The sequence below is a fragment of the Salmo salar genome, chromosome ssa01 (genome assembly GCF_905237065.1).
Source record: "Salmo salar chromosome ssa01, Ssal_v3.1, whole genome shotgun sequence".
Taxonomy (NCBI): Eukaryota; Metazoa; Chordata; class Actinopteri; order Salmoniformes; family Salmonidae; genus Salmo; species Salmo salar.
In genome coordinates this window covers 5,407,953-5,420,404 of record NC_059442.1, presented here as the reverse complement: position 1 = coordinate 5,420,404, position 12,452 = coordinate 5,407,953, and the positions used below count along the sequence as shown (strand labels likewise).

Sequence of the window (12,452 nt, the reverse complement as noted above, 5' to 3'; positions counted from 1 at the left end):
CTTTATCAATAAGTGCATCGAGGACGTCATCCCCACAGTGACTGTACGTACATACCCCAACCAGAAGCCATGGATTACAGGCAACATTCACACTGACCTAAAGGATAGAGCTGCCTCTTTCTAGGAGCGGGACTCTAACCAGGAAGCTTATAAGAAATCCCACTATACCCTCCGACAAAGCATAAAACAGGCAAAGCATCAATATAGGACTAAGATTGAATCATACTACACCGGCTCCGATGCTCGTCGGATGTGGCAGGGCTGGCAAACGATTACATACCCCATATGTAAGCACAGCTGCGAGCTGCCCAGTAACACAAGCCTTCCAGACGAGCTAAATTACTTTTATGTTCGCTTCGAAGCAAGTAACACTGAAGCATGCATGAGAGCATCAGTTGTTCCAGACGACTGTAATCACGCTCTCCGTAGCCAATGTGAGTAAGACCTTTAAACAGGTCAAGACCTTTTACAAGGCCGCAGGGCCAGACGGATTACCAGGACGTGTACTCCGAGCATGCGCTGACCAACTGGCAAGTGTCTTCACTGACATTTTCAACCTCTCTCTGTCTGAGTCTGTAATACCAACATGTTTCAAGCAGACCACCATAGTCCCTGTGCCCAAGAACACTAAGGTAATCTGCCTAAATGACTACAGACCCTAAACACCTCCCTCTGCAACTGGATCCTGGACTTCCTGACGGGCCGCTCCCAGGGGGCGAGGGTGGGTAACAACACATACGCCACGCTGACCTTCAACACGGGGGTCCCTCATGGGTGCGTGCTCAGTCCCCTTCTGTACTCCCTGTTCACTCATGACTGCACGGCCAGGCACGACTCCAACATCATTATCAAATTTTCCGATGACACAACAGTGGTAGGCCTGATCACCGACAACAATGAGACAGCCTATAGGGAGGAGGTCAGAGACCTGGCCGTGTGGTGATCAAGACAAAGGAGATGATTGTGGACTACAGGAAAAGGAGGACCGAGCATGCCCACATTCTCATCGACGGGCTGTAGTGGAGCAGGTTGAGAGCTTCAAGTGCCTTGGTGTCCTCATCACCAACAAACTATCATGGTCCAAACACACCAAGACAGTCGTGAGGAGGGCATGACAAAGCCTATTCCCCCTCAGGAGACTGAAAAGATGTGGCTTGCATCCCCAGATCCTCAAAAGGTTTTACAGCTGCACCATCAAGAGCATTCTGACCGGTTGCATCACTGCCTGGTATGGCAACTGCTTGGCCTCCGACCGCAAGGCACTACAGAGGGTAGTGCGTACGGCCCAGTACATCACTGGGCCAAGATTCCTGCCATCCAGGACCTCTATACCAGGCGGTGTCAGAGGAAGGTCCTAAAAATTGTAAAAGACTCCAGCCACCCTACTGGACTGTTCTCTCTGCTACCGCACGCCAAGCGGTACCGGAGCGCCAAGTCTAGGTCCAAACAGCTAATCAAAGGGCTACCTAGACCCCTCTTTTACGCTTCTGCTACTCTCTGTTTATTATCTGTGCATAGTCACTTTAACTCTACCTATATATACGTAATTACCTCGAATAACTGGGTACCCCCTCTATATAGCCTCCACATTGACTCTGTACTGGTACCCCCTGTATATAGCCTCCACATTGACTCTGTACCGGTACCCCCTCTATATAGCCTCCACATTGACTCTGTACTGGTACCCCCTGTATATAGCCTCCACATTGACTCTGTACCGGTACCCCCTCTATATAGCCTCCACATTGACTCTGTACTGGTACCCCCTGTATATAGCCTCCACATTGACTCTGTACCGGTACACCCTGTATATAGCCTCCACATTGACTCTGTACCGGTACCCCCTCTATATAGCCTCCACATTGACTCTACCGGTAACCCCTGTATATAGCCTCCACATTGACTCTGTACCGGTACCCCCTCTATATAGCCTCCACATTGACTCTGTACCATAACACCCTGTATATAGTCTCCACATTGACTCTGTACCGGTACCCCCTCTATATAGCCTCCACATTGACTCTGTACCGGTAACACCCTGTATATAGTCTCCACATTGACTCTGTACCGGTACCCCCTGTATATAGCCTCCACATTGACTCTGTACTGGTACCCCCTGTATATAGCCTCCACATTGACTCTGTACCGGTACACCCTGTATATAGTCTCCACATTGACTCTGTACCGGTACCCCCTGTATATAGCCTCCACATTGATTCTGTACCGGTACCCCCTGTATATAGCCTCCACATTGACTCTGTACCGGTACCCCCTGTATATAGCCTCCACATTGACTCTGTACCGGTACCCCCTCTATATAGCCTCCACATTGACTCTGTACCGGTAACCCCTGTATATAGCCTCCACATTGACTCTGTACCGTAACACCCTGTATATAGCCTCCACATTGACTCTGTACCGTAACACCCTGTATATATATAGTCTCCACATTGACTCTGTACCGGTACCCCCTGTATATAGCCTCACTATTCTTATTTTGCTGCCGCTGTTTAATTATTTGTTACTTTTATTTTCAATTTTTTTCTCATCTATTTTTTAGTTAACCCTTTTTTTTCTTAAAACTGCATTGTTGGATAAGGGCTTGTAAGTAAGCATTTCACTGTAAGGTCTACACCTGTTGTTTTCGGCGCATGTGACAAATACAATATGATTTGATTTGATTCCCTTAAAATGGCAAATGTCATCATTGCCACGGAGGGGCCCGTCGGCAGCTCGGTCTTGACTGCCTCGAAGTGGGTAAAGAAGGTGTTCATCTTCTCTGGGAGAGAAGCGTTGGTGTGCAGCGCATCTGGTTTATAATCTGTCCCTGCCACATGCACTTCGTGTCTGAGCCGTTGAATTGCGACAACACTTTGTCTTTGTCTTGACGTTTGCGAGGTCATAGCTGGTCTTTTTATACTTGTCCAAGTTCCCGGTCTACTTACAGTGGTTAAATTGCCTCCTTTCAGTTTAATGCTAATACTGCCATCAATCCACGTTTTTAAATTGGGGAATGTTTGAATCTTCACTGTTTGGGACAACATCCTCTCTCTGATGAACACAGTGACAGAGTCATTGTATTCGTCTATGTTATTCTCGGAAACGACACGTAACATTTCCCAATCCAAGGAAGCAAAACTTTGCTAGAGCGTAGATTCCGATTGATCTGACCAGCGTTGAAAAGTTCTAGTAACGGGCACTTCCTGCTTCGGCTTCTGTGTATACTATAGGGAGAAAAGGGAGTGATCCAATTTGCCGAAAGGGGGGTGCGGGGAGGAGGGGCTTTGTATCTATCCAGGAAGGGACAGTAGCAATGCCCCTTGGTCTGGTCTGCTTAAAGTTTTGGTAAAACAGTCCTCAGATTCATTCTGTTAAAATGTCCAGCCACAATGGCGAGCTTCAGGCGGCTAAAGAAATTCTAAGATCCTTACGAACTTCTACAGATGCACCATTGAGAGCATTCTGTCGGGCTGCACCACCACTTGCTACAGCAACTGCACCGCCCTCAACCGCACGGCTCTATAGAGGTACACTGCCTGCCCTCCAGGACATGTATAATACTCAGCGTCAAAGGAAGGCAATGAAGATCATGAAAGACCCCAGCGACCCGAGTCATGGCCTGCTCACTCTGTTACCATAGCAGACAGAAACAGTATCAAAGCCGGAACTGAGAGACTGAAAAACAGCTTCTATTTCCAGGCCATCAGATGGTTGAACAGCCATCACTAGCTAACACCAACCGCTTTCCTGCGCAGTACTCTGCCCCTGCACCTTAGAGACCTTTTGGTTTATATACAGTTTTTTCGCACAGTGTATGCATACTTTTCGTCATGTAGTGTACTTTTGTATATATAGTGTATATCCACTGTCTTTGTCCTAATTTCTCAAGCTCAGTAAATTTGGTTGGGAATCACTGATATCCAGTAATATTCAAACCTTGTCACAGATTTTCAAGCAGATTTAAGTCAGGACTGAGACTAGACCGTTCAGGAACACTCAACACCTCTTGGGAAACCATTCTGGTGTGTCTTTGGAATAGAAATTTGAGTAATTCAATCAAATGTATTTATAAAGCCCTTTTTACATCAGCCGATGTCACAAAGTGCTATACAGAAACCCAGCCTAAAACCCCAAACAGCAAGCAATGCAGATGTAGAAGCACGTGGCTAGGAAAAACTCAGTAGAAAGGCAGGAACCTAGGAAGAAACCTAGAGAGGAACCAGGCTCTGATGGGTGGCTAGTCCTCTTCTGGTTGTGCCGGGTAGAGATTATAACAGTACATGGCCAAGATGTTCAAACGTTCATAGATGACCAGCAGGGACAAATAATAATAATCACAGTGGTTGTAGAGGGTGCAACAGGTCAGCACCTCAGGAGTAAATGTCAGTTGGCTTTTCATAGCCGATCATTCAGAGTTACAGACAGCAGGTGCGGTAGAGAAATGAGGATCGAAAACAGCAGGTCCGGGACAAGGTATCACGTCCGGTGAACAGGTCAGGGTTCCATAGCCACAGGCAGAACAGTTGAAACTGGAGCAGTAATTGTCCTACTGAAAAATAAAACACTCTCGCAGTGATTTCCAGATGTCTAAGGCAGGGTTTCCTCTAACGTTTTACCTGGGCTTTGCTCCTTTCATATTTATTTTGATCCTGACAAACTTAACAGTCCCTGCCGGTGACAAGCATACCCATAACATGATGCTGCCACCACCATACTTGAAAATACAAAGGATCAACAATATTGCATTCACTACACATTACTGGCCTGTATGACAAAGTGAAAAGAATGAAGCCTGTGTTTAAAAAAAATACTCTCAGAATCATCCATTCTGTTTACAACAAGGCCGTTAACTAATACTGCAAGACAACACGGCAAAGAAATTAACTTTTTGGCCTGAGTTAAAAACTACTTGTTTGGGTCATAACTAATACAACAGAACACAGAGTGAAAACCTCTCTATTGTCAAGTATGGTGGCGGCAGCATCATGTTATGGGTATGCTTGTCACCAGCAGGGACTGTTAAGTTTTTCAGGATCAAAATAAATATGAAAGGAACAAAGCCCAGGTAAAAAGTTAGAGGAAACCGTGCCTCAGACATCTGAATACCTAACCCTGAGTTGTATATCTTCAGCGGGACAATTAAACACATTTTAATGTCAAATACACACCAGAATGGCTTTCCAAGAGGTGTTGAGGGTTCCTGAGTGATCCAGTCTCAGTGTTGACTTAAATGTGCTTGAAAATCTGAGACAATGTATGAATATTGCTGTGTATCAATGATTACCAACCAAATGTACTGAGCTTCAGCAATTCAGACACAAACAATGGGTATATGTTTCCCTAAGAGTTGTGCAAATTTGGTAGAATCTTCTTCAAAATGACTAACAGCTGTATTGGCTTCCAAAGGTGCTTCCACCAACTATGAACTCTGAGGCGTGAAGATATACGCAATCAAGACGTTTTCATATTTAATTTATTTTGAAAATGTTTTATAATTTTCTTTCACTTGGAAAATTTTCTTTCACTTGGAACATTTTTACATTTAATTTTTTAAGGCAGCAAAATGTGAAGACTGCAAAAGCTGTGTAGACTTTCCCTATAGGCGCGGTATATAGCCTGCACACAGATTGCCATTACGATTACTGACACAGTGCTGCTTTGATTGTAATTGGACTCATCCTGATATTTCTTGATTTGTGATTATTGTGTATTGTTTTGTATTGACATATTGTGTCGTAGTGACATTCTACTCCACTGTTGAAGCTGGTAACACAACCTCTTCGTGCACCTGCTTTTATCTGCTAATCTGTGTAAACGACCAATAAACTTTTAATTTGATTTAAAATGCCAAAGAGAATCCGTTTCGTGACCAATATAATTCTAATGAATTAGCGTTCCATTTGATCTGAGTCTATCCCGCTACGTACATTATCTCCTCTCCTCTCCTCTCCCTCCTCTCATCTCCTCTCCTCTCTTCTCCCTCCTCTCATCTCCTCTCCTCTCTTCTCCCTCCCTCCTCTCATCTCCTCTCCTCTCTCCTCTGCCTCCCCGTCCCCCATCTGCACCAATACAATAATACAGGATATTCACGGTTTGTGGTGTCGCTCGTTCTCTCACCCAGCTGATAGTGACGTGGACACGCGAGTATGTCTGTGTGACTTTAGGTGAAGGGGGGGCGATTGAGAGGCATGGGGGGGGGGGAGATAGGCATTGCTCACGTTGAATAGCAAGTCTACTGCGAAGCTTCCGAAATAGGGACAGAATAATGGAATAGGCATAGTGTAAAATACTATATTCAATAAAAAAAAATATATATAAATTGACCAACGGACTGGACAGCAAAAAGGAGCCACACAGTTTAAACAAGACCATCATAAAACCTTTTTTGTTTGTTTGTGTTGCGCTAACACAGAGGAAACGGACTGGAGACGAGGCAAGCATCTACTGTCTCTCGGTTTGCGGGAGAAGAGCTGTTTGGTTTGCATGGATTCCGAGTCCAAAGTTCCATCCGACGGCTTCTTCCGACCGCAGAAAAAAAAAAACCATTCTAGTCACCGCGGTGGTGCTGGACATTACATTACCGGGCAAGAGGAGAGGACATGTAAAAGCGAACCATCAACCTCCGCTTTTGATCGATCGGCCAGAAGCAGAGCGGAGCTTAGGGGACCAGTTTGATTGTGCGTGAGGAAACCAAACCGATATCGCCCCTGGGGGTTATTCTTTCAACGGCAGTAGCTAGTCTACAGCACGTTTGACTGAGGAGAAGGAAGAGCTCATACAAACGATATAAACGTTTACTGCTGAACGATAGATACCTCGGAGTAAAAAGGGTCGATTTGGAAGGAAAAAAAAGGGGGCATTACGCAGTGTCGAAAACACTTCAGAATACAAACTACAGGTAGGCTGTAATGAATTCGTATGGGTCTCGTTAGTAGCAATGATCCGCATGACATAACCTCCTATACATTCGAGGCTACCGCGTTTCTGGTGAGCGACGCAGACACACCGCTAGACCAACATCCGAGGCGCTACTGAAACGATGACGCGGTGTTATGTTTTTTTTGTTGTTGCGTACAATTAATAACAGTAGCCTATAATAAGGACAATGATAATGTGAGTGTTAAACACACACAACCGTTGGCCATATGGTTCCACTACGCTATTCATGTAAGATCGCTTGACATCATCCCAGCAAATGTCGCCTGGCTATGCGCCAATGAGTCAGTAACATGTCCATCTCCAGATTTGAGGACGAGGAGTGTTTGAGCGGTGCTCTCTCTCTCTCTCTCTCTCTCTCTCTCTCTCTCTCTGTGTGTGTATACTAAAGCGGTGTGCCATGCCAAGCCTATGATGGGCTAGCCTACCACCTGGCCGTGTTCGGTCTATGGATGATTAATTAGGCGACCATTGATCACATGACCTTATTATTTACACCACTGTGTCACTATTATGGAAGGGAAGCCTAGTGACGTTTCTGTTGATGATGGTAGTAGGCAGTAGCTAGTGTTGCTATAGGCCTATAGGATTAAATACACTCGTAATAATTTAGCACTTAAACTTGGCTTGCTACCTGCAGGATCTGTGTTTCATTCATAATCATTTTATTCATAATAGAGGTATGCGGTATGGCCTTATTGTAGGCTATGTCAGGGATTTCCCCCTTTAGGTTAGAGGGAATTGGATGTGCCTGCAACTGCGAGAGGAGAGAGAGAGAAAAAAAAGCCTTATGGATGATTGATTTAGCAACAGCTGAGGCTAGCTGTCTCCACGTCGACCTGCTGAGTCTGCTGACTGCCTGTTTGAGGGCCTCACATATAGACACCTTTAAACACCCCGTGTCAGTTTCTCCACTCTCGTGCCAGGCTACAAAGTCTTGTCGTGTGTCTCAGAGTTACGTTCACTGCCGGCTCGGACGCGTCTGCTGTGTGACGGGCTAAGAGGGATGGAGGGAGGGAGGCCTATCCAGCTATGTATGCACATAAGAAGAGGCCCTCTTCACAGCGCCAGATTAGGGAGGTCCTTCAATGACGTCACAATATAGGTACAGATTTTAGTCCCAAGTTTTGAAAGGTCTACAGCCTATTGCACATGCATAGCCTGTTCAAATGAATATTTCAAACCCTTAATATTACGTTTTTCTTATACCAGTGTAATAACATTTGTAATTAATCTCGTAAAAAAAAAAAAAACACGTTATTACACAAGAAATGACCTAACCTGTATAGTATTGAGTTGGTGTTTTCCATAGGGATGAATGTTGTAGTTCGCTTCTAATGCCGATAGTTTGTTTACGCTAGAAAGTGTCATCGCACAATCGGAAGTCAATGGATGTGAATCAAGAGAACGGGGAGTGTGTGTGTGGGCGGAGCGTTGAGCGAGGCGAGCTGAACAGGGCGGGACTAAAGTTGGGGAAAGCTGAACTTTATTCGAATCCTCCACAATATTATGATGTGAGTGACCAATCGAAGCTCACCATAGATTTTGTTAACCCTTTACTGCAGGGGTTCCCAAAGTTTTTTGGGCCTACGATCCCATTTTGATATCTGAAAAATTAACCCAATTATGTGAAAAAAAATTGTAATTAACAACCAATATAAAAAAAAAATATTTGGGGCTATGGCTGTCAATAGAATTTTTTTTTAACAGTATTTCTGATTGTCTTCTCGACTCACCATCACATACTATTAATGTGGGACTGTGACAGTCAATTACAAACTAGTCTGACGTAACGTCTCTTATCTCACCACCACTAATGAGACGGGTGTGTTTGAAGCATGTCGAGTCGGAGCTTCTCAAAGTCAGGGCGCGGGGGTCGACAGTGCAAATCTCATGGTAGGCTACTCTTCGCCCGCTCATATCTGTGTGAAGCTGGATTCAGTGCTCTCGTCTGTATTAAAACCCAAATATCCATCCAGGTTAGATGTGACAGCAGAGATGAGGTGCTCTGTGATCGTTGGTCACGGTAATCCCATCCAAAACTTTGTATATGAATGGTGCTGATGGGTAGCCTTCCAAACTCGCTAACAGCCTTTCGCTAATGGCCTGGTACTTAGCGGTCTAATATCCCTCTAAACACTCTCCCAACACTTCATAATTGAATTTTAATAATCAGAATGGTGGGGACAAATGGTGATGGGAGTTAAGAGTTCCCGTTCTGAAATGGACACGGGAAAGCCTCGGACCCAATATGCATGAATTCATTTGTAAAAAAACCTTTTCCGAAAAGGAACTATAGGACAACCGGTCCGATCCGAGTAAGGGAAGCAGCAGAAAAGCACTTTTTTTTTTGCTACTTTATTTAACCAGTACCATGGAGAAAGAGAGAGAGAGAGAGAGAGAGAGAGAGAGAGAGAGAGATAGAGCGCAAACAGCTGTAGGCTATTAGGGAGTGGAGGCTGTGCTGTGTGTGTGTGTGTGTCTCTCTGATCGTTTGAGTTCTCTGACTTATGCTTGATTGTGCAGAAGAGGCCTTGCCAGAAGAGGCCCTGCACAAGGAGAGGCCCTGCCAGAAGAGGCCCTGCTAGAAGAGGCCCTGCCAGAAGAGACCCTGCACAAGGAGAGGCTCTGCCAGAATAGGCCCTACCAGAAGAGGCCCTGCCAGAAGAGGCCCTGCCAGAAGAGACCCTGCCACAAGAGACCCTGCCACAAGAGACCCTGCCACAAGAGGCCTTGCCAGGAGAGACCCTGCCCGAAGAGGCCTTGCCAGAAGAGGCCGTGCCAGAAGAGACGGTGCCTGAAGAGGCTCTGCACGAGGAGAGGCACTGCCACAAGAGACCCTGCCACAAGAGGCCTTGCCAGAAGAGACCCTGCATGAGGAGAGGCCCTGCCAGGAGAGGCCCTGCCAGAAAAGGCCCTGCCAGAAGAGGCCCTGCCAGAATAGGTCCAGCCAGAAGAGACCCTGCCACAAGAGGCCCTGCCCGAAGAGACCCTGCACGAGGAGAGGCCCTGCCAGCATAGGCCCTGCCAGCATAGGCTCAGCCAGAAGAGGCCCAGCCAGAAGAGGCCCTGCCAGAAGAGGCCCTGCCAGAAGAGACCCTGCACGAGGAGAGGCCCTGCCAGCATAGGCCCTGCCAGCATAGGCCCAGCCAGAAGAGGCCCAGCCAGAAGAGGCCCTGCCAGAAGAGGCCCTGCCAGAAGAGACCCTGCACGAGGAGAGGCCCTGCACGAGGAGAGGCCCTGCCAGAATAGGCCCAGCCAGAAGAGGCCCTGCCAGAAGAGGCCCTGCCAGAAGAGTCCTGCCACAGAGACCCTGCCACAAGAGGCCCTGCCAGATGAGGCCCTGCCAGAAGAGGCCCTGCACAAGGAGAGGCCTTGCCAGAAGAGGCCCTGCCAGATGAGGCCCTGTCAGAAGAGGCCTTGCCAGAAGAGGCCCTTTCCAGAAGAGGCCCAGCCAGAAGAGGCCCTGCCTGAAGAGGCCTGCCAGAAGAGACCCTGCACGAGGAGAGGCCCTGCCAGAAGAGGCCTTGCCAGAAGAGGCCCTGCCAGAAGAGGCCCTTCCAGAAGAGGCCTTGCCAGAAGAGGCCCTGCCAGAAGAGGCCCTGCCAGAAGAGGCCCAGCCAGAAGAGGCCTTGTCAGAAGAGGCCTTGTCAGAAGAGGCCCTGCCTGAAGAGGCCTTGCCAGAAGAGGCTGTGCCTGAAGAGGCCTTGCATGAGGAGAGGCTCTGCCAGAAGAAGCCTTGCCAGAAGAGGCCTTGCCAGAAGAGGCCTTGCCAGAAGAGGCCTTGCCAGAAGGGACCCTGCCAGAAGGGACCCTGCCAGAAGAGGCCTAGCCAGAATAGGCCCAGCCAGAATAGGCCCTGCACGAGGAGAGGCCCTGCCAGAAGAGGCCCTGCCAGAAGAGACCCTGCCACAAGAGGCCCTGCCAGAAGAGGCCCTGCCAGAAGAGACCCTGCATGAGGAGAGGCCCTGCCAGAAGAGGCCCTGCCAGAAGAGACCCTGCATGAGGAGAGGCCCTGCCAGAAGAGGCCTTGCCAGAAGAGGCCCTGCCAGAAGAGGCCCTGCCAGAAGAGACCCTGCATGAGGAGAGGCCCTGCCAGAAGAGGCCCTGCCAGAAGAGACCCTGCATGAGGAGAGGCCCTGCCAGAATAGGCCCAGCCCGAAGAGGCCCTGCCAGAAGAGACCCTGCCACAAGAGGCCCTGCCACAAGAGGCCCTGCCAGAAGAGGCCTTGCCAGAAGAGACCCTGCCACAAGAGGCCCTGCCTGAAGATGCCCTGCCAGAAGAGGCCCTGCAGGAAGAGGGTTTTCCAGAAGAGGCCCTGCCAGAAGTCTGGAGAGTTTTGTAGATTAAACTTCCTCTACTCTAAATCTGGAAAGGATTTTTGACCCTTGAAATGTTGTGAATCTTTTAGAAATCCTCGTCCAGTCCTATATTGATACATTATACTGGATTATACTGGATTATACTGGATTATACTGGATAGTGTTGCAACATTCCGGTAATTTAGTGATGATGGAGCAATTTGGAAAAGAGACAAAATTCCAGCTAGATACAGTATTAGGGTTGCACAATTCTGGATATTTCCCCTCAAATTCCCTGGATTTCCTACTTATTCCCACATATTTCCAGGAATCTTCCAACCAGGATTCCTGAAGAAAGAAAAACAGCAACTGGGAATTTGGGGAAATGTACAGAATTTTACAACCCTAACGCTGTATCTGCCTGGAATTCTGTCTTTTACAAATGTCTCCATCGTCTCTTTTTCAAAAGATAATACACTCATAGAGCCTTTCCTTCCTTCACTACTTTCTAAACCCTTTAGGAATGTGCGTTCATAGGCAAAATGTCACGCCCTGATCTGTTCCACCTGTCTTTGTGATTGTCTCCACCCCCCCCCCCCCCTCCAGGTGTCGCCCATCTTCCCCATTATCCCCTGTGTATTTATACCTGTGCCGTCATGTACCTTGGCCTCTGCTCAGGATTATCGACCCTTGACCTGTCGTTTGCCTGCCCCTGTGGTTACAATAAACATTGTTACTTCACACAGTCTGCACTTGGGTCTTACCTTGATTCCTGATACAAAAATACTTACCTAGAATGACACGAATTCAAACATTGTATTGAGAAGGTGAAAGGAAAATGGGTATGCTTCTGTAATAACACTTGTAATCCTCAGTAGGATTGAGGACAGAAACAGAATGATCTGGTTAACAATGGCTTGTAGAGATTGTTCTAATTGATCCTAAATTGGCTGTGTGCTTCAGGGGCCTCAGGCGAGGTGGCTGGTTGAGATGGGGCTGAGCAGGGGGGACCCATCTGCTCACTCACACACACACACACACAGAGGGGCCAGAAAGAAGATGAAGAGGGCAAACTTGAATAAATGTCTCCCGTTAGTTCTCATTAGCTCTTTCAGCCTCAACAGATGGGGTGGCTAAAGAAATATAATTGCTTGAATAGAGATTTCAGTCAAATTGCTTCTAGTAATGTAATTTCTATGGTTCTAGCTAACTGT

The 12,452-nt window shown here is 47.3% G+C and overlaps 2 protein-coding genes across 3 annotated transcripts in view; both read left to right on the top strand.

Moving 5' to 3' along the window:
* The first annotated feature begins 6,206 nt into the window (after positions 1-6,206).
* Positions 6,207-12,452, top strand: part of LOC106600501 (sodium/calcium exchanger 3) — a 209,112-nt gene continuing 202,866 nt past the window's right edge. For both annotated transcript variants that reach the window (XM_045707923.1, XM_045707892.1), the window contains exon 1: positions 6,207-6,898. The gene's annotated coding sequence lies outside the window, so the exon portion shown is untranslated. The remainder of the gene's footprint in view (positions 6,899-12,452) is intronic.
* Positions 9,447-10,606, top strand: LOC123726695 (salivary glue protein Sgs-3-like). Its single transcript, XM_045694298.1, has 3 exons — positions 9,447-9,482; positions 9,577-9,820; positions 9,909-10,606. The coding sequence occupies exons 1-3, from the start codon at positions 9,447-9,449 to the stop codon at positions 10,604-10,606; spliced, it is 978 nt and encodes a 325-aa protein (XP_045550254.1).

What these genes read in the sequence shown, in the direction of transcription:
- LOC123726695 (XM_045694298.1), top strand. Translation starts at nt 9,447, where the DNA reads ATGCTTGATTGTGCAGAAGAGGCCTTGCCAGAAGAG. An exon ending in AAGAGGCCTTGCCAGAAGAG is followed by an intron (nt 9,483 to 9,576) that starts GCCCTGCACAAG and finishes CTGCCAGAATAG; the next exon opens with GCCCTACCAGAAGAGGCCCT. An exon ending in GAGACCCTGCATGAGGAGAG is followed by an intron (nt 9,821 to 9,908) that starts GCCCTGCCAGGA and finishes CCCTGCCACAAG; the next exon opens with AGGCCCTGCCCGAAGAGACC.